Here is a 21,554-nt window from a genome sequence, read left to right on the forward strand (position 1 = left end):
TCACATGCATCTTGGATGGAGAACACATGGCCCCTTGCTCAGAGACACTGAGTGTCATAAAACTGAGTCAATAAAGATGCCTTATCTTCCACACATCAGTGGGAAACCCACCTCAGTGGTCACTTTGTGACATGTGACCCCCATGTAACAGGCAATACAAAAGCCAGGTTTCCCCTCCTTCTTTCTCTTCTCTTCGCTCTTCTCTTCCCCATCTCACCGGAGGACACAGGCTCCTCTGCTCTCCCCTGCCCTTCTGGGTGCAGGAAGGACACAGACGTCAGCTCTTCGACTGAAGACCCTTCAGCACAGAGCTTAACAAGCTTCCAGCAGCAAGAGACCCTCTCTGCTGATCTTCGAGCAGGCCCGCTCACAGCAGCCTGCTATCCTCCCATCAGAGGCAGCGACACCAGAGCCTGCCTAAGGATCAACCAAGGATCCAGAGCCAGGTTAGCTCCAACTGGCTAACTTTGTGAGGAGGAACCTGAGCCACAGACACCAGAAACACAGTCAACCATCTACTGTTCCTGGACCAACAGACAGCACCTCAAAAGGACACTTTGGCATCTTTTAAGGACTTGGTAACGTAACTGGGCCGAGCATAGCATTACACTACTTGGCTAAGCATAGATGAAATGTTGTACTGAGCTTACTTGCTCACATAAAGTGTTGTTGTAATGTCTAGATTTAGGTTAATATGATGTTAGTGATGTCCATGCTTCTAACCTCTCATCTAACCTGACATCTCACTTTACAAAAGTGGTTAACCAAGAAACACAGCAGCCATGTGGTCAAGAAGCCATCTTTGATTCCGCCATCTTGTAGTTTCTTTGTCAACCGCCATCTTGATTTGTAGTCTACCTCTATCTGACTTGACCTTTCGACCTGCACACACACACAGACTCCCTCTTTCTCTCTCTTTCACACACATACACTGTATATAGTTACATTTACTAGATATTGTTGTTTATATCTTTGATGTCTTTTTAATAAATGTTTTATACAATATACAGTCTGGTCTGATTAATATTGCTCAAGTGTGTATATTGCCAACCTCTTGGAGCCTGTAGAACTCCAATCCTAAAATTCACCTAACTATTGATGTAGTATTGTGATTTATCAATTAAGTTAATTATTAATCATAATCCAAATAGGTAGTCGGCTTAATTTATGAGACTGTTTTTGGAGGTTATGAATTAATGGTTCATTCAGAACCGATTGTTCTCTGTTTGAGAGGAGTGGTGCCCTGATTTGATTTTGACTCAACTTTTTATAAGAAATTAATTATTCCATAATTAATCAATTATTAATATTCTAAATTCATAACCAATCACGCCCCTAATCCCAACGATGTGATGGTCATCAATGTATGTTCTGGTACCAACAGAAACCTGGACAGACTCCAAAGCCTCTTATATACAGAGCATCAACTCTCTACTCAGGAACACCAGCTCGGTTTAGTGGCAGTGGAAGCAACTCTGACTTCTCATTGAGAATCAGTGGAGTTCAGACTGAAGATGCTGCAGTTTACTACTGCAAGAGTGTCCATGTTATAAACAGTGCTGATGTATGCACACAGTGAATTGTCGTCGTACAAAAACCTGTCCCCGTCAAAGTGCAGAGACACTGAGCTGTTACAACAGGAAGAGACAGAGACACAGACCAGTGAGCACAGAGCTGACAGTAAACTCACCAAGCACAAAACACAGATTCACACTCCTGTCATTTATACTCAATCTTTCATACCCAAACTTATGAAGCTTAAACATTTGATTCTTTTCAAAAGTAGCAGAATAACCTTTTTCAAATGAATGGTGTCACTGTCCTCGTTCTGTCACCGTGTTATTCCAACCCCAAGCTTTTCATTTTCCACACATGAAGGAAAAATATCAAACACTTTCTGATGCTAACATGTGTCACATTTCAGTCACGTTATAAGATTTGACAACAAAACATCAAAGTAGAATAAAAAACATGGTCCAGGTTTAAATAATCATTTCACAACATTAATTATATTTTAAACAGAGAAGTTTGTTCATGTGCAGTGACGTCCACATGGAGCTCTAATCTGCTCTTAATCCCACCTCGCCCTCTCACTTTCATACAGACAGGTGTATCCAAATGTGTGTTTGCATGACTTTTCTGCATCACTGCTCCGAGAGTTTAAGTTCTTATGTCACACAGAGTCTGAACTGTTTTCATGCACTCACACTGAAAACTGCTCCACAAAGATGTCGCCACTCACTTTGCTTCTCTTGCTGGGTTTTCTGAGTCAAGGTGAGAGATTTGTTTAAATGTTTGGGACAAATCCACTCAGTCCCTGATTTATTTTCGGCATAAAAGTGTCTTTTACTTTTCTTTTCTCATCAGGCTGTCAGATTATTTTAACAAAGTAAATGTAATCTCTAATTTCAGAGTCTTCTGCCAGCAGTTTCCTGACTCAGACTGACAAAGTCATGTCTGTTAGTGTTGGAGGGACTGTGAACATCAGGGCCACAGGGAGTTCAAATATTGGTAGCACTCTCTATTGGTATCTTCAGAAACCTGGACAGGCTCCAAAACTTCTTATATACACTACATCAAATCTCTACACTGGAACTCCATCTCGATTCAGTGGCAGCAGATCTGGTTCTGACTATACTTTAACCATCAGTGGAGTTCAGGCTGAAGATGCTGGAGATTATTACTGTCTCGGTTATCATGGTGGTGGAGTGTTCACACAGTGATTTATAGTCGTACAAAAACCTCCCTCAGTTTGACTGAAGTAAAAAAAACGTCCTGCTGCAGCTGCTGTGATGAGGATAACTGGTCCAGTGAGCACAAGAGTCATCAAGCACAAACACAGTGAATCTATCACTGAAACAAACTCTGAATATTCAGTATCAATCCATCAATGACATCAATCCAAACAGACACAACAAATATGAACATGAATTCAATATTAAATGTACAAAACTTGAATGTAACGTGAGAAAGTTACACAACTGAAAGCATCTCCTTTTATTTCTCTGTTTGTGACGTCATTAGTTGACAGACTTTATTTTTTGGGGGTTACATTTGGACGAGTCTATGTAGCACAGAAGGGCAGTATCAGGGGGTAGGTGTGGCAACTCAGCTTCCTGGCATGCAGGTAGAGAGAGACAGGCTCATCAGGAGAGTCAGATCACCTGAGGAAGTTTTGATGAGGAGGATCTCTCGGGCAGGTGAGGCCCTTTAGTCTGCCAGAGTCAAGCTGGAGAGATGTGTGTGTGTGTCAGTGCTTGGGTGGCAACTGAGACGCCATTGGTATGTATATACATTATATTTTAGTTGAATAACATTTGTGATATGCAGGTCTGTGCAGTTAAATTTGGTGGCATCTTGTCAGTGTGGGAATGATTGTTTATTTAATTTGGCTTTTCATCTGAATTATGTCTGTGAACTGAGGGGATTATTAACGACTGAAATTATGGTTTAGACTGGATTAGCAATGGGATGAGATAGTTTGTGGAGTTATTCATTCAAGTTTGGGAAAATATTCTGGGATCTAGTTTTTGCTTGAGTTGGAGTGTTTGGTTTAATTATTAAAAATGATTATAGACTAAATTTGAATCTGATTTAATTGATTTACTTTTTTTGTAAATATGATAATAGCAGCAAGGGAAATAAATTCATTGAATGCACTAAATATACTAAAGATTAAAAGGGTGATTAAATGCAATTTCATTCTTAAAAATAAATCGGTTTAAAAATAGACTTATTTAGACAATTTAATAAATGGACAATGCACTATATTATTAAATGGTGTAACTTTATTTTCACTCTTTAGATCTATATTATAACTTAATATAAGTAAAGATCATAGATTTTGGTGTGATGATTCATTTATTTGATTAACTTAATTTTGTTTCTTCCCAGATTATTAACCTACACGTACTGTATTCAATGATGTCAATCAATGGATGAAAATTGTACGGCGTTGGTCAGCGTCCTCTGTTGCCCTCTATGCCTGGTCGAGTTTAAGCAGGCATTGATGTGAAGACCTGAATAAAGTCGACACATGGCGCTCTAATCTGCTCTTAATCCCACCTCGCCCTCTCACTTTCATACAGACAGGTGTATCCAAATGTGTGTTTGCATGACTTTTCTGCATCACTGCTCCGAGAGTTTAAGTTCTTATGTCACACAGAGTCTGAACTGTTTTCATGCACTCACACTGAAAACTGCTCCACAAAGATGTCGCCACTCACTTTGCTTCTCTTGCTGGGTTTTCTGAGTCAAGGTGAGAGATTTGTTTAAATGTTTGGGACAAATCCACTCAGTCCCTGATTTATTTTCAGCATAAAAGTGTCTTTTACTTTTCTTTTCTCATCAGGCTGTCAGATTATTTTAACAAAGTAAATTTAATCTCTAATTTCAGAGTCTTCTGCCAGCAATTTCCTGACTCAGACTGACAAAGTCATGTCTGTTAGTGTTGGAGGGACTGTGAACATCAGGGCCACAGGGAGTTCAGATATTGCTTATCTCAGTTGGTATCTTCAGAAACCTGGACAGGCTCCAAAACTTCTTATATACTGGGCATCAACTCTCAACTCTGGAACTCCATCTCGATTCAGTGGCAGCAGATCTGGTTCTGACTATACTTTAACCATCAGTGGAGTTCAGGCTGAAGATGCTGGAGATTATTACTGTCTCGGTTATCCTAGTACTGGAGTGTTCACACAGTGATTTATAGTCGTACAAAAACCTCCCTCAGTTTGACTGAAGTAAAAAAAACGTCCTGCTGCAGCTGCTGTGATGAGGATAACTGGTCCAGTGAACACAAGAGTCATCAAGCACAAACACAATCATTCTAAATACAAGTGAAATACTCTTCCATTAGACCTCATTTCATATAAACCTTCAAACATCTGTGCCCTGATCAGATTATCACTCTTACTTTGTACAAATGTGAAAATGATTGAGATTAGATGGTCTTGGATATATAGGAGGAAGATGCTTGTGAGATCTTTAATGATTTTTAACACATCTTTTCATTCCGTTAACATTTTTGTTCTGTTATTCATCTATTGTTCCATCGACCTGGAACTACAGGTGAATTAATAAGAAAAGGCAGTTTTGCTAAAAACCTGGTAAATTTCATCTCTCCTTGTTTTATACAAGGTTCATATTTTCCACAATAAATGAAATTACAATTATGAACAACTTACATTTCTAACATGACACTTTAAATGGACACCAGTAAGTCTGTTGTTATCATAATGAATCTAAATACAGATTTACAAGGCTGAATAAATGTATTTAAACATGTAAGAATGAAAACACAAAGAAAGTGACTTGTTGCAAAGATTCTGTTTATTTTACAATCAAAATTTGAACAGTTTCAAAGTAAGTGCGAAGCTGAACGTGAATAAAATTAGAGAAAGCTGCACACACACACACACACACGTTGGGGAAAAAACCCAAAGTTGTGATTTTGCAGAAACATGTGAAGCAGATCTGCAGCTTCGCTGTGACCTCTGACACTGAAACGGCCTCGTTTCAGACAGGAAGTGCTGCTGAAGCTCTACACTGAGCAGAGGTCGGGGTCCAGGGTTTGAGTGATGGGACTCTGTCCACTCAGACTGGCCTCACAGGTCACTGACCTGCTCTTCCTCCACTGGTCTGCAGAGAGGCTCAGGGTGCTGCTCCAGCTGTAGCAGCCGTCGCTGCCCTGCGTCACGCTGTGTGACACCCCAGAGGAGCTGCTGCTTCCCCCCACCCTCCAGCTGAGGCTCCAGGTTGAAGGGAAGCCCCCGCTGGCCACACACAGCACTGTGGCACTGTCCTGCTCCAGCTCTTTACTGGAGGGGGGGAGGACGCTCAGCGTGGGCTGCACCACACCCACTGGAGGAGAGAGGAAGAGGAATAACAGTGATACACTTATAACAGGGACACGTGTGTGACTACATGTGGATCATCACATGTGATCAGTGATGATCATCTTCACACGTCACTGATAATGTGGTGAAGTCTTGGGTTCAAACGCTCATCGTCGTGTTTGCCATCTGTTTCTTTCACTTCCTTTCTCGCCGCGTGTGAAGCGACTGGAGCGTGAACACAGAGCTGAGCTGCGTTTACTGTTCAAATCACAACAGGAATCCACATGGACATTTTTGATCGTTTCCCGAAATAAAAATCAAACAATGTGCATCGTGTTTACAGCTTAACATCATTATTATAAGGTGGAATAATTTAAGGCACATGTCACGTGACATAGGACTGAGTGATGAAACAATAAAAACACAACAGAGCAAACGTTCAGCATTGATATAATGGTGATGCATTTCCTCTGCACTTTCACCTGTAACACATATTTACTCTTAATGTTTTATCTCTGTTTAACAATCGTTTGTCGTTGTTTTTTTGCTCATGAATAAGTTTAAACCCACAAGTAACGGATTTCTTCTCCTTTTACTGTTTAATCATCTGACATTTGATTCGACAGTTATCAGCATCGATTGATTTAAAAAAGTTTTCTCCACGACGACTTTTCTTTGTTAATGTAACTGAAGAAAAACAACAACAATTCTATCAAAGTTTGATCATTAAAACAATCAAAAATACACGCATATCAGTCTTAGCAACTTCAGGCTGTGCCTTAATTTCCTTTGATAAATTAATGAAAAAATATCAAATTTTCAACCAAACAATCAATAATCTTATCAACTACATGATGGTAAAATATAAATGTAAAGTTTTGTACAAAGGAAAACTCTGTGATACTTACAGTCAATGTCGAGTTTGGTTCCTCCACCAAAAGTGAACCACAGTGATACAAACTGATGAAGTGGCCGTACAAAAACCTCCTGCACTGTGAACAAGCATCTACTCACTCAAACATTCACTCTTTTCCACATTTAACTGCTCAATTTACACTTCATACTTTATATTTAACTCACGTGGCTCAAAATATCAGTATCATTTCAATCATTTTTGTGACTTTTAAAAAAAGAGAGGTTTCATTTTGTTTAATTTACTCTGGTATAGATTCAAATTTTCCAATTTATTTTTAGATAATGTCTAATGCTCCAAAATAACAAAAGGCTTCAAAAGAATTTCAATTACACTACTGTACAAATGATACTACTCCAAACTCCAAACGATATACTTTAAAATGATATTCTGAAATACTCTAAGAGTAAATCAAAGGGACAGACAAAAACACAGGTGCGTCAAAAAAGTGACACCATTTGAATCCAGATGTTGAGAACCCACATTTTTCTGTTCCTAATCCATTGTCAGTGTAAATCCAGTCAGTGTGTCTCCTGGTTTCATGTCCCACGTCCAGACCTTCAGTCTGTTCAGAGCAGAGGAATCATTTCCATAGAGAGGAGGAGGCTCTGCGTCGTCAGCTGATCCTCCACTGGACTGAGAAGGTTTAAAGTCCTGCCAGTTCAACACTGCACAGCTCACATCTGTCAGTCGTCACGGCAGAGACCACAACCACCATGACTCTCATCACCATCCTCATGTGGACACTGACCTGCTGCTGCTGCTGCTGCTTCACAGGTTCATTCACTCTGCAACATTTCCAACACCATGTGCTGCCTGTTCTCTCTCTTTTTTCTTTGTGCTGATAAATGATGTGTTTTGTCTGCAGGATGCAGTGGTCAGGTGACTGTGACTCAGCCTCCTGTGGTGACAACTACTCCAGGATCCACTGTCACTCTCACCTGTAAAACCAACCCTGCTACTTATTCCAATTGTGGCGACAGTAGGCCATGTATGTTCTGGTACCAACAGAAACCTGGACAGACTCCAAAGCTCCTGATAAGACATGTGAACGTCGCACATTCAGGAACACCTGCTCGGTTTAGTGGCAGTGGAAGCAACTCTGACTTCTCATTGACCATCAGTGGAGTTCAGACTGAAGATGCTGCAGTGTACCACTGCATGGGTGTGCACCAAGTAGGCAGTAATCGGCCGTGCACACAGTGAATTGTCGTCGTACAAAAACCTATGAAAGTGCAGAGACACTGAGCTGTTACAACAGGATGAGACCGAGACACAGACCAGTGAGCACAGAGCTGACAGTAAACTCACCAAGCACATGTACAACCTGAAACGACCACTTCTCTTTTTTATATTTAATTGTTCATTAAACTACACCATACTGTATGGTCTCTGAGTTCAACAAGATTTAAAAAAACATCTCAGGAAACATCTGGACATAAATATGAGGCCACAATTATTGTCCACGTCCATACATTTTGTCACGTGTTGCACTTTACTCCTGTACTTTGTGTGGGATCTCATGGCAGCTGTTGTGGAGATTTCACAGAACCACATGGGGGCGTCAGTGTGTAGAATAAGAAGTGTTATAGAATAATTATGTGAGAAAATATATAACATTTAAAGTATTTCCTTTAGCTTCACCCTGACCTACCAAACTACTCCAAAACTCTGATCTAGAATAGTTTAACTTCATATACAACTATCTATCTATCTATCTATCCCGGATTTCTGCCACCTAAGGAACCAAAAATATACAGTACATACAGTATACAAAAGGGAAGGGGAAAACTGAACACAACAAGGAATATAAACAATTATATATAATTATATTATAATTGAATATAGCAATCATTTCCCTAATCGATTAATAGCGTTTGTGCACAGACCAACAAAGATCCAGTTTGAATGATTTCTTTGTTGCATGGAGCAAAGAAACCCAAACAAATTCACATTTAAATCATCAGTAAACTTGTTTCAATAAGTAACGGTTTCGGTCCTAACTGAGTGCCATCAGCAGCAGCAGCAGCAGCAAGTGAGGAGGCTGAGTTACAGCCAATAAGAACAGGTTTGGAGGCACTTGATATTAAACGGGTGTACTTAATTAAGTGGACAGTGAATCTATCCATTTAACAACCACTTAACCCTGGAATAAGTAAATTGATGAGCATCGCTACACGTCTGGCAATGAGGTGCATACTTGCAGGGTTTATTATTTCCCTTATTCCTCTATTTCTTCTTCTTCTTCTTGCAGAATCATGACAAAAATAACTTTGCCCTCAGAGCTGATCACGTTGTGCCAAACGCCTGAGAGACGTTTCCGCGTTCTTCTCTGTTTTGCAATTGCGGAAAGGAACTTTGACTCGACTGCGGTCGTTTAGAAATATAAATTTTAAAACAGCGTCAAACTCTGAACCCTGGACCCTCTTCGCTGTCCGTCTTTGCACATGAACGCGTTTCCACAGCGGTCTCCGCGTTGACGCTGCGCGTTCGCTCCTCTCTGCTCCTGGCGCGCGACAATGAGCGACCAGAGGAGAAACGCGTTCAAAACCGCGCTGCAGATGTCGAGTCAACTTCTGTGGGTGAGTGAGACTTCATTATCGCACAGTGTTCTTCTTCTTCTCCAGTGCAAAACGACCGATCTTCATCTTCCATAAACGATCATTAGGTCACAGACTATTTCACATTTCATGCCAACCCTTGAAACGCTACGCGGAATAATGTAAACACAGATTATTACATACAAGTAGATGGTATTCCTGTTTATATTATTATATTATAATGTTTTGTATCACAGTACATGTTTGACGGACTGGAAGTCATGTGACCCCCATGGCGCAATTGTGCACGTGTTTTTAGAGGAAGTAAAGTTGTCTCCAGTTGTCTCGACATTGAGAAGCCATGAGTCATTAATGAAAGGCGCCACACTGTCACTAACATCACAATCCACATGTCCACAACTCCATCACCATTAATTCGCCTTAATCCTTATTTGATTGGTTGCGTATGTGTTTACTTATTAACATCTCCATCAGCTTTGGACGCAGCTAATCCTAATCCTCCTGGGGTCCAGCTGGAAAACAAACATTAGACTCTCAGTAAATCTGAAAGCACACAGTATCAAAGAGAAAAACAATGATGCACTCATGATACATGATTACAATAATAATGATAATAAGAAACAAATGGACACAAAAACAACACCAATTTTGCGACTGATCTGTGTTTGAAAAACTGATATATCCCTTGAATCACAAGCTTCTATGTGCAAAGTACCAAAGTACCACCAAGTGATACTTGAGTAAGTATCTTATCAGAAAAGGATGGTTGTATTGCTTTAAATAAAAGTCTTAAAGTATATGACATTTACTCTACTGAAGTGTCAAAAGCAATTTTCTGATACAAAATGTGGTTAATTTTTTAGCCCAGCGGTAGGGCGAGTTGTCTTTCAACTGGAAGGTTGTGGGTTCAATTCCTGGTCCTGCTTGTCTATATGTGTCACTTGCTCAAGGAAATGTAGTGGAGTAAAAGTAAAAGTTGCTAGAAATATAAATAACAACATAAGTACGGATACGTGAATTTTGTACTTAAGTACGGTAATGAAGTATTAGTACTTCGTTACATTACAACCCTGTATTTTAATATCTTGCACATAAAGTAGAGGTAAACAGCAGCACGATCAGCATTTGTCATGTGGAGTGTAATCTGAATCATAACAATAACTACATTCCACATTCAGATTCCACAGCGCGGATCCTCTGCCTCCATCTCTCCCTAATCCCTCGTGTCCTCTTCCGTTACATCTATCCTGAAATGTGACAACACCATGATGTACCCATGTCATGTGTTTTCTTTACAGGTGATGGGGTTGGTGGTGGGCTTGGGTGGAGTCTATTTGCTGATGAAATACAGTCAGGGCAGCTTGTTCTTTTCGAACACCTACATCACGATGCCGGCCATTTTTGCTCTCGCAAGTGCTGCCGTCCTGTTGGTCGACGGATTCCTCGGTTCGTGTCTGAGCATCAAGGAATCCACGTTCCTGCAGGGCCTGGTACGGTTGTCCACGTTGCATGTGTCAGTGTAAAAGTATGTGTATGTGTAGCCAAGTGTGAACTGTCCATAATCCAAGTCCATGTGCCCCACTCCAGTTTGTTTATCTTCTAGTTGTGGTCTTTTGTCTGCAAAGTTCGGCTTCAGCGTTGGCTTATTTCTACTCTGTGAAGGTAGACAAATCCCACTGTAAAATATACATAATGGATAATTAAGCAGATCATACTTGAACAGAAAATGCATTTTTAAACATGTTGTCTTTTTGATAAGCTGGACTCAGAGATGGCTCCCCTTAGTGGACTGTTTCATAATTACACAGGCAGGAGCCATGACCGGGTCTCTCAGGCTGTGGATGCTACTCAACAGCAGGTGTGTGATCATTCGTAGCTGAAATACAACTCTACGCAACTCAAATTTATTTATAGAGCACATTTAACCAAAGTGCTGTACAGAATGATGTCAAATAACAAAATAAAAGCAGTAAAAAAAAGAAAGCATAAAAACAATACAGAGCATAGTAAAAACACAGGTTGAGTGTTAAACAATTTTCCTAATTCCCAAATCTGCTTCCAAAAAGGCTGCTTTGTTCTGACCGGGTCACAAACTTGGATCTTCTTGCTGCAAAGGCAACAGTGCCTATCCACTACGCCAACTGTGTGGCCTTTTTTTATTAATTAATAATAAAAGTCATCAACACATTATTAAACAAACTATTACACATTATGAGAAGCAGGGATTAGAAAACAATGAGCAACAACCATAACTAGAGTTGCTGGCCCTGAAAATGCACCTCCTGTAATGGACCCCATTGAAATCCTGCCCAGAGAAAACCCTTGTGTTTTCTAATGATCTGTTATTGAGATTCTACAGCAGGGCTGTAAACGTCAGATGACCTGGGGGCCAATGAGCGTCTAGTCTGGTCAAGAGGGGGCCCAGTCTAGAAAAACAGAAACTGTTTAGTATTGGGTGGGCAATATAAGGTATTCATGAGGATATTTGACAGACTTTCAAAGTAAAAGTGCTTGTTTTTGATATGGAATTGTGTATACTTGACAAAAACAGAGAAATAAATAGAACAGTTTGCAAATAATGACGAGGATAAGTGTAATTAAACAATCTTAAATATATGTAATTTAACGTTGAGTGTAATACATGAATGTCTGATTATTATCATTATTATTATTATTGTTATTACTATAAATGATATTAAGTGGTGGGCAAGTTTGACAGCCCTGTTCTACGGTGTCAACATATTGATAGTGACTGCACCTTTTGTGTTTCGATCTCTGTTAGTTGCTCTGTTGTGGTGTCCAGAACTACACGGACTGGCATGAAACCCCGTGGTTCAACCGCACGGGCGGACTCTTTGTTCCGCACAGCTGCTGCAACTCTACGTTCCCCCACTGCAATGGCTCCGTGGACCAGCCGTGGCAGCTTTACACTCAGGTAGAATTCAAGATAAATTCACTACTAAACCGCACGAATGTTGAATTGATCCCTGCTGTTTGTAAATCTTTCAGGGCTGCCAGGTGAGGCTGGAGGCATCTTTTCAGTTTGTGCTGAGTTTCATCTTCTGGTGCGGCCCAGTCCTTTTTATGGTGGAGGTGAGAAACATTTTCACACTTGTGGTAACATACAATTCAGAGCATAATTTCCATTAAATCCAGTGGTAAACTAGGTTCGTTTTCATTCTTTCCTCTTATCCTGTAGGTTGTTAATTTCCTGGTGGTGGCACAGCTGATGAGGGACCAAACATTTATAGAATATCACATACTGCACAAAAACTGAAGACACTATACTTATGGCACGTTTCCACTGGTTCGGCTTGACTCGCTTTGCCTCGGCATGGCCCGACCAGTTCAGCTTCTGCTAATTAATGGGTACAGGTTTACTTCAGTATACCACAAGTGGTGGGGATTTTCTATGCAAATCAATTGTCTTTGAGTGTTGGTGATAAGCACATTATGCACTAAATCTGGTACTTTGGGGACCCTGTCGGTTTGTGGGCCCCAGGCCGTTTCCTGCGTGTTCTCTGTTATGGAAAATAGTTTTTTTGCATGTCTTTTACTTCACTTTACTGGATTGAATTTTGAATGAATCAACATGTATTCTCACTGTAGCAGAAAAAAAGGTTAATTTGCAGTTTACTACCATTCAGATGGCTTGCGGTTAGTCGTGTGGAGTACGAGTATAAATATGAACAAATATGGATAATTGGTTCTTGCTTCCGCCCGCCTCCGTCAACTATTTTAATAATCAGTTTGAGTGTTTGTCAGGGGTTAAAACAATTTTTCTGATTATTTTTTTTAGCTTCCTAAATGTGAACATCTTCTGGTTTATTTGCTCCATATAACAAAGAAATCATTAAAACTGAATATTTTTTGGTTTTTGGACACAACAAGACGATTACTCGATTAATCGAGCAAAAAATCGACAGATTACTTGATTATGAAATTAATCGTTAGTTGCAGCCCTAAACACAAACATTATAACCAAAGTGAAGGAGAGTTTAGGTGTTCCTAATAATCTGACAAGTGAGTGCAGCGTTTGCTTGACCTCCGGTGACCTCTCCGGTACCTCTGCAGAGGTGTGGCCGTGGCTGAGTGGGCGTCGAATTCATCACGTACGTACCTCCTTCCGCTACTTCTCTACGTGAGGTTGACTTGGAGGGAAGTGCACGTCGTCAAGAATTATAAAAATAAACACGGGAGAAGAAGGCAGACACATCAGCCGGCACATAAAAGCTGGTAAGATTTCGTAATAATACTCATAACTGTGCATACACCGACGTGCGTGGGGTTATTTAGAAGAGCGCTCCTGCGGCCCGTCGCGCTGGCTACTGTTAGCCTTCGTGGCCTGTTAGCAGGCCGCTGCGGTTTAGGCGCGGGGACATGGACGCAATTATACGACGCTCGCTCCAAAATAGGGCTACGGTGCTTTACGTTAGCCGGCCGGCAAGAGAGCGCCACGTAACGCACGGCGTCAACAGAATGTGAGTGCATGTGTCCACATGTGTGTATTTAAAGATTTAGAAGTCAACAATGACCCTGGTTCTGTTTAAGCCCGGTGGGTTTATGCGTTTTCCTTAATCCGAGAAGAGTGAGCGTGCAGCTGCTAGCCTGCTAATGCTAGCAGGGATAGTCCGGCCCGTACACGTTTGTGAGATGGCGAGCAGCTCAGTGTTGATTGTGTTGTTTGTTGATAATACATGAACAATATAAACGTCTAAAACTGGAGTGTGAATCATTCAACGGGGTTGCTTTTTGTTTGTATTGTCATATTTTTTTAGACGGACTGAGACTGAGCAATGCTGTGATGCTAATGTGGATGCTTCATGTTTGTATTACTGTCTAGTGATAATAGTACAGTAGTACAATTTATTGTAACCAACAACTGAGGAGCATCATCATACAACATTACTGCCAGTTATTACCGACAAACACTATTAGGTTTTACGATCTAAAATTACAATTGTATACATGTTATTGAATAAATGTTTACATTCTGTTTTATTTCTGTTTTTGTAATTTGAAGACTCATTTTACATCATGAGTGTTGTCTTGTTGTCAACTATCTGTCAACGTGATGGATTATCAAGGTAACATTTTTAGTTGTATCATCCCCACTGGTTTGGGCTGCGCTGTTGTGTTATTGTTGGACCACAACATGAGGCAGATCACTCAATTTAATTGGCTACCATTGAACAAGTAAATTCAAATTAGTAGTTAGACAGTTCCTTTTATTATAGTCCCCATTCAACTTCACCACATTTTTCTTTATGTTGCGTTTTTAGTGACATAAGTATGTCGTCTTATTCCCATCCAGCCTCAGGAGCAGTGAAGTGTCTTCATGGCAGTTCGTCGTGGACACATTAAGTACTTGAAAGTGAGTATGAGGTCCAAGCTTCCACACGGAAACAGAACTTAACCTATACAATCTTTTTCTTTGTCATATTTTTAAGGTTTTTTGTTTACACCGCAGCGTCACAAGAAGCTTCTTCATCCACAGGCAACCAAATGTCTCTAAAGCTGTAGTACATATCCCAAGCCTGTACATGGTGCTCCCTGTATACAAACATTTTTAAAATAAAGCTTTGTTTGAATAGGTTGTACGTATACAGTCGGGGACAGAATGAACTAAGTCAGGGGAACTCATTGAGGAAAATAATTAAAGAAACGTTAAAAGAGACAGCAAGAGAGGGGTGGAATTATGACATTGTTTGAACATTGTCACTTACATTAAATGTTTGTGGTGATAAACAGGAGTAAAATCATCAATTCCTGTTGTATGGTGGAGAGTGAAGAGATTCTCTTTTAAGTTTTACTTCATACTCAGAATTGGACAGAGATAAATCTGTAAATGGGGGTGAGATGCCATTAAAATAAATACATGGCCCCTCCCACTAGGTTACACTACTGGAAAATACAGGGCTCTTTCATCCTCTCAGAGTATCTTACCCTCCAGAATACACAATCACAGCCCTTCTCTGTCATGAATGGACCTCTGTCAGGTTCAGACTGCTTCCCACTGGCAAATGTTAAACTAATCTCATTTGTTATCGCACCATAAAGACTGACCTGTGGATAAAATAGCTACTTGGCATAATTTGCAACCTTTTGTGATGCATTCCTTCATTCAAAGTTTGTGTGGGTTTTGTGTAAAGCACTCCATTGAGTGGGTCAGTGGATGCTGAAATGCACTTTTATTCTGTACTGAAATCTAATGAGACACTGCTTGGACACAAAATCAGGATTAAACCATAAAATCCCTTGATTTTTCCACTTTAGTGTTTGTTTGGATGTAATATGTAAATTAAAAAGATGTATGCTGTCAGCCCCTGATCAGCTTCAGACATGAATTTTCTGTTGCTCTCTCTTTCATGTAGACATCACGTCATGTCAGGAGGGTGTGTGTGTGTGTGTGTGTGTTTAACCAGCCAGTAGCAGGAATCTGCCAGAACTTTGTGAATGCAAAACTTTTAAAGCAGGAACTTCTTCATTCGGAAACTAAATTTAGGCCCTGGTTTTTCCCGTCATCTGATAAATTAGTTTCTTCTTCAAAGACCACACATTAGAAGAATGCTTTATAGACTTGTGGCATTGTGTTTCCTGTGGTGTTGTGCCCAGCCAGTGCCCACTTTGCTCTAGGTTTTGTGACTCTCTGTGATGTAATTGGGTCATTTGGGGTAGCAGGGAGAAGGCGAGGTCAGTGAAGCCCGGGAGAATAAATTATAGGGCATATATGTAACTGTGGCTCAGTTCTGACTGCTGATGGCAAATCAAATTTGAAGGGAGTTAGTTTAGTATTGGTTTCTCTGTTCTTTCAAAGTCATTGTTATTGCCTGTGTAGGTGTAAGCTTTTCATTTTATTATTCATTTAGAAAAGCTGTTTTAAGATTTTTCAAAAATCTTATGAAAGCATGCTTACCTTGCTTTGTGTTTTTCCGGCCCACCTGGCCGACTTGCAGGAGGTGTATGAAATGTCGAACGGTTATGAAGACCACATGGGAGGGGACGAGGCGAAGGACGCCAAGACTAACCTGATCGTGAACTACCTGCCTCAGAGCATGACGCAGGATGAACTGCGGAGCCTCTTCAGCAGCATCGGGGAGGTGGAGTCGGCCAAACTAATCCGGGACAAAGTCGCAGGTATGCTACGCTCTGAAGCAATCCGACCCGTGACAGAGTAGATTGCTGATTGAACAGACCACTGATTTTATATTTAAATGGCAGACGATTCCTGTTACAGACGTGGCAGAAAAAGATACAGTTTGTGGCAACACCCTCTGAATACATCAGCTGTGGTGCTCCAGCTGTATGACCAGTTTGGCCTATTACTGATTTTCATATGAACAGGATACTTTCGAAAAACTGTTTACTGGCTCCTCTATTCTCAGGGATTTTCTAATGGAACATTTTATTGGAAAAAATGTCCTACATTTATTTTCCTGCTTGTGTCCAATTTTTCCTCCACCGTAGACTTGTTTTATTTACTTATTTACTCCCCGGCGCTCTTTAACTGGTTTGTTTGTTTGTTTGGACCTAGCATGCAATGTTAAGATTTGTTTTTGTTTTTAAATATTTATTTGTTTGCAGCTTTTTTTGAACTTTACAACGTTTTTTTGTTTTATTTTATTTGTTTTCCTTTTTTTTCTCTAGGCCACAGTTTAGGGTACGGATTTGTTAACTATCTTAACCCTAATGATGCAGAAAGAGCTATCAGTACACTGAATGGACTAAGGCTACAGTCCAAAACTATCAAGGTAACGTGCAATAAGGTGTTCTACAATTCTCAAACCAAAGATGTCATGTCATATAACTCTCCTGTGGCTCCTGTGCTCTCCACTAACTAGCTAGTACATGCCGGCCAGAGAAAGTGATTCTGCTTTTACAGCTCACTTACTGCCCTATCTGTCATGTCTGTTGAGTTTGGCGTTAATATTACTGATTTTATTTCGTATATTGTGTCAAAAAAGTACCATTTGTTTGATTCCATTGTTTTTGTGAACGTAGTTTTCCATTCTGCTTCTGAGTTTTGCTCAGGTGTGATATTTTATACCTCAAACCATGTTATCCAACCATTTTTCTTCTTGCATACTTTGAAAGAGGCGTTTTAAATGAAAAGACGAGACCTTTCAGATGTATGACTGGATGGTTGTAACTTTTTAAATGTCCTGGTAAATCCAGAAAAGTTGTTAAATGTTAACAGATGCGTAGATTTAAGTGCTTGTTTTGCTTTTTTGTGATTTTATTTGTACATTTGTGTTGAGGGTTGTCGTCATGATTGTTGCTTCTTGTTACCAGGTTTCATACGCACGGCCCAGCTCTGACATGATTAAGGATGCCAATCTGTATATCAGCGGCCTGCCAAAGTCCATGACCCAGAAAGACGTGGAAGACATGTTTTCACGTTATGGACGTATCATTAACTCTCGTGTACTTGTTGATCAGGGTACAGGTATGACAGGTAAATGACTTCCTTGCTTTTTTAAAAAAAATTTTGAAGGCAGCAGTACTCGTTCTGCAATGCAGTTCATTCGCTTGTACCAGAAGAAGCAATCACCAGCTGCTTTCTCATACCCAGGTGCGTCCCGCGGGGTGGCCTTTATCAGGTTTGACAAGCGGTCCGAGGCGGAGGAGGCTGTCAAAAACCTGAACGGCCAAAAACCACCCGGTGCCGCTGAGCCAATCACGGTGAAATTTGCTGCCAACCCAAACCAGGTGAAGAACACGCAGCTCATTTCTCAGCTCTACCACAACCAAACCCGCCGCATTGGAGGGCCTTTACATCACCAGGCGCAGAGGTTCAGGTGAGGGATGATGTTTTTTCTTTCTTCATCGTGTTCAGCACTTTGGTCACTTATGCTCAGTTACTTGCATACTATAAACTGACTAAAATAGTACTAAGTAAACACACACAGATTTGTTGGGCGAATTATAGTTGCATGTACACAGTCATCCTGACCTGAACTGGCCTAGGCACCAGTGCTCCTGCAGTTCCTGCCCCCAGGCTGGCAAAATACAGATCAGTTCTATTTTTGGACTGATGGGGAGATTGAATGTATGCTGTCAGCTTTAAGAATTAAATATTTTAAAATCAGTAGAATGTAATATAACAAGTATAAAGGTGACATTTCATCATCTTGCATAGTGGATTCAATAAATTGATTCCCGGGGGAAATGGCAGTCGTATCGGAATTCATGCTGTGTCTCTGATTGTGTTCAAGACATATTTTTGGCTTCATTTAAAAAAAGAAAAACAACCTCACTTTCCAGGTTTTCCCCCATGAGCGTCGACCACATGAGTGGGATGGGAGGCGTCAGCGCCCCTGGGAACTCCACCTCCGGCTGGTGCATCTTCATCTACAACCTGGGCCAGGACGCCGACGAAAGCATCCTCTGGCAAATGTTTGGGCCGTTTGGCGCCGTCACCAATGTCAAGGTGATCCGAGACTTCAACACAAACAAGTGCAAGGGCTTTGGCTTCGTTACCATGACAAACTACGAGGAGGCGGCCATGGCCATCGCCAGCCTGAACGGCTACCGTCTCGGAGACAAGATGTTGCAAGTGTCCTTTAAGACCAGCAAGGGCCACAAGTAGAGTGAGAGCCGGACAATTGGGTTTAGAGGGGATGAGGTTGCAATGACCTGCACCAGGCTTTTTTTGGGGTGGGTGGGAGGGGCTAAATTAGGAGTTAGCCAAGTCTGGCTCATCCATTTTGGTTTAAGTGTATTCAGAGTTAAGTAAGATGTTTGTTCACTCTGCACCTTTGTTACTTTTCTAAGACTGATTTATTTTTGATTTGTTTTTTCATCTTTTCGTTCATTCGTGGGGCTTGAGGACACTCTGTTTTTTTTTGTTTTTTTTTTTAAGGGAGAAGATGAAGAGTGCAAAAGTTTGAGATACCCTCAAGGTGAATTCAAAATTTATCTTAAAAGCAGAAATACTGTCTGTATTTGTTGCATGTATAACTAGAAAAGCTAGAAAAAAAAACAGAGGCAGGTCAACGGTGTTCTGAAAGCACAGAGCAAAAATGTTCTGTCTAAATTTTAGTGGTTAATTCTAATCAAAGTGGAAAAACAACAGTTTACTTGGGAGACGTTGGTTGTTTTGTGTTGGGTAAAGCAGTGCTTTGTTCCGGGTCTTCATGAGAAGTAGACCTATAGATGCCTTAAATGATCATCCAGTGGACAGACAGACAGACAGACAGACAATACCACTCACCATATTGATTAATCTAAAACTAAGCACTTTTAACCAATGTGTTTTAGGTTACTAAGAATATCAGCCTTTTTTTATGTTAAGCTCTGACCAGGTTAACGGTTTTAAACATCGAGCCCTGAAGGGAATTTTTGTTGTTCTTGTTGGATGTCGTCCCCTGTGTAAATTTGTCTTTTTATTCTAAATTGTTCTGCATGAGACTCTTTAAAAAGAAAAAAAAAGATCCCCAGTCAAAAAGTTTGGAAGTAATATGGACCAAAGACAGGGAGAGATTTGATCCTATAACCCCAGAGCAGATTAGCGAGGTAAATTGCATATATATAATATTATTATTATTATTATTATTATTATTATTATTATTATTATTATTTGTTTTTGAGGAGGTACTAAGATAATATCTGACACTGACTGAGACCATCATTTATGCTCAGTTTTACTTTTTTTTTTTTTCCCTATTTCATTTTGAGTTGATTTGTTTTCTTTGAATTAATTTTTTTGTTCTTTCTAGAAATTTAGATTTTAATTTTTACAATGTCATTTACAAACCTGTTTTATTGAGTTTGGAAACTCGAGAGAGATTAATGGCCTTTGTTGGACAATTGATTTCAGTTTAGATTACTTTTCCTTATTTTTTTGTTTTGGTTGTTTCAGTTTGAACATAAACCATTAAATTTTATTTCATTTTGCTGAACATTTTGTTTGGTTTGTTTCTTTCTTTTTCCTTTTTTTTTAGATTTTGGTTTTGTTCTGTTCTTTTTCTGATAATAAATCCCTGTTCCACCAAAAACAGGCAGTCGAAAGTCAGACTTAATAATTAACATGTGGACCAACAGTAAGTCGAGATGAGTATTATTTAAACTGTGCAAAGACACTTGAAGGAAAATTATTATCCAGTATAACATTTCACAAAGCAACATTTCTGAGAAGTACGAATCACTACAGTTGTAGTTTATTTAAGGTACGTTTTAAAGCAGTGAAGTTGATAAATGTCTTTTTTTTCTAGTAAATCTGCTCTGATTTCTGGCTCTTTTGGCAGGATAGTGTTTGATATCACTGCTAAATCCAAGCTTTTTCAGATCAAAACCCAGTTTCTGTTGACTGGGCTTTCTCTTTTGATTGAAGGCTCAGTTGTGTTTACCTGCAGAGTGAAACACTTCCTCCTGTTGTCCACCTGTAAAATGTTTTTGAGATTGGACTCCTCATCTCTCTGGTGTTGAATTTAGGCGGATTGTCTTGTCACACAGGTGCTGTGTTTTTCAGATTGAACAGAGAAACCATTCACTGATGGTGGCAAATGATTCCTGAAAAACGGTACCTGCTCATGCTTTTTTTTTTTCTTTTTCCTGCTATTCTACGCGACACTAAATAAAATGCCCATCTATAATATATATATATTCCGTAAAAGGATTGTTTCCATCAGAGCTTCAGTGTTTTGTGTTTCAGTATTCACGTCATTTCTTTTGGTTTTGTTTCCTAAACCTTAACATTTTGTGCAATACTTGGTGACCTGCTCAAAGCAGGTGATAGAAATGTGTTATAGTCTTGAATTGTCATCCGTTTGATATATTTTTTTTTTACTGATGTTTTGTCGTTGCTCAGTTTTTCTCGGATCTGCACGAAAGACGAGAGTGACGTTGTGACGGCAGTCCGAATAAACTGCGCTCGGCCTTAATTTATAGGTGTAATCTTGTGTTTTACATCGGAAGCGCGGACATTTGAAAATGTACACAGTCATACTTGTTACTTATTGCAGTGTTCTAAATGGTTTTAACGATTTCTGTGGTTTTCTGTTTTTGTTTTTTTTGAATGGACACAGAGTTGAAGTCCATTAAATGTCTTCTAACGTTGGATTATTTCAATAAAAACATGGTGCAATAGTATTGAAGGATGACCTATGTTATTAAATCATAAATTTAATGCCATGAATTGACATTAATTAGTCTGTCACAATCACCTCAAAGCTCATATGGGGTCAAAGAAAACCTATTAAACTTTTATTTGTACAGGTTATCCCACTGATCTCATTTTTCAAG

At 39.9% G+C, this 21,554-nt stretch overlaps 3 protein-coding genes and 1 gene segment (V, D, J or C); 3 read left to right on the forward strand and 1 right to left on the reverse strand.

The window, feature by feature from the left end:
• The window catches only part of LOC131444868 (immunoglobulin lambda-1 light chain-like), a 65,950-nt gene that overhangs the window by 28,011 nt on the left and 16,385 nt on the right, over positions 1–21,554 (reverse strand). The window contains exon 3 of the mRNA XM_058615563.1: positions 17,199–17,219. Within this exon, the coding sequence (XP_058471546.1) occupies positions 17,199–17,219 (21 nt within the window). The remainder of the gene's footprint in view (positions 1–17,198; positions 17,220–21,554) is intronic.
• Positions 7,437–8,028, forward strand: LOC131444870 (Ig kappa chain V region BS-5-like). The segment is given in 2 exon segments: positions 7,437–7,527; positions 7,619–8,028. Coding segments are annotated over 2 exon segments (399 nt in total).
• tspan37 (tetraspanin 37) lies at positions 9,122–13,231 on the forward strand. The gene is made up of 7 exons (XM_058615562.1): positions 9,122–9,332; positions 10,610–10,801; positions 10,899–10,973; positions 11,071–11,169; positions 12,094–12,246; positions 12,321–12,404; positions 12,511–13,231. The coding sequence occupies exons 1-7, from the start codon at positions 9,270–9,272 to the stop codon at positions 12,586–12,588; spliced, it is 744 nt and encodes a 247-aa protein (XP_058471545.1). The 5' UTR covers positions 9,122–9,269; the 3' UTR covers positions 12,589–13,231.
• elavl1a (ELAV like RNA binding protein 1a) lies at positions 13,399–21,401 on the forward strand. Of its 4 annotated transcripts, none has more exons than XM_058615559.1 (7): positions 13,399–13,547; positions 14,626–14,685; positions 16,268–16,448; positions 16,959–17,062; positions 17,604–17,766; positions 17,884–18,109; positions 18,576–21,401. In XM_058615559.1, exons 2-7 carry the CDS (start codon positions 14,650–14,652, stop codon positions 18,898–18,900), a joined length of 1,035 nt encoding a protein of 344 aa, XP_058471542.1. In that variant the 5' UTR covers positions 13,399–13,547; positions 14,626–14,649; the 3' UTR covers positions 18,901–21,401. The 4 variants fall into 4 exon arrangements, with proteins under 4 accessions (XP_058471542.1, XP_058471539.1, XP_058471541.1 ...); XM_058615556.1 differs by having other exon boundaries at positions 13,400–13,547; positions 16,256–16,448; XM_058615558.1 differs by lacking the exon at positions 13,399–13,547 and adding an exon at positions 13,562–13,792 and having other exon boundaries at positions 16,256–16,448.

Source organism: Solea solea, chromosome 18 (assembly GCF_958295425.1).
Source record: "Solea solea chromosome 18, fSolSol10.1, whole genome shotgun sequence".
In the NCBI taxonomy this organism is placed as follows: domain Eukaryota; kingdom Metazoa; phylum Chordata; class Actinopteri; order Pleuronectiformes; family Soleidae; genus Solea; species Solea solea.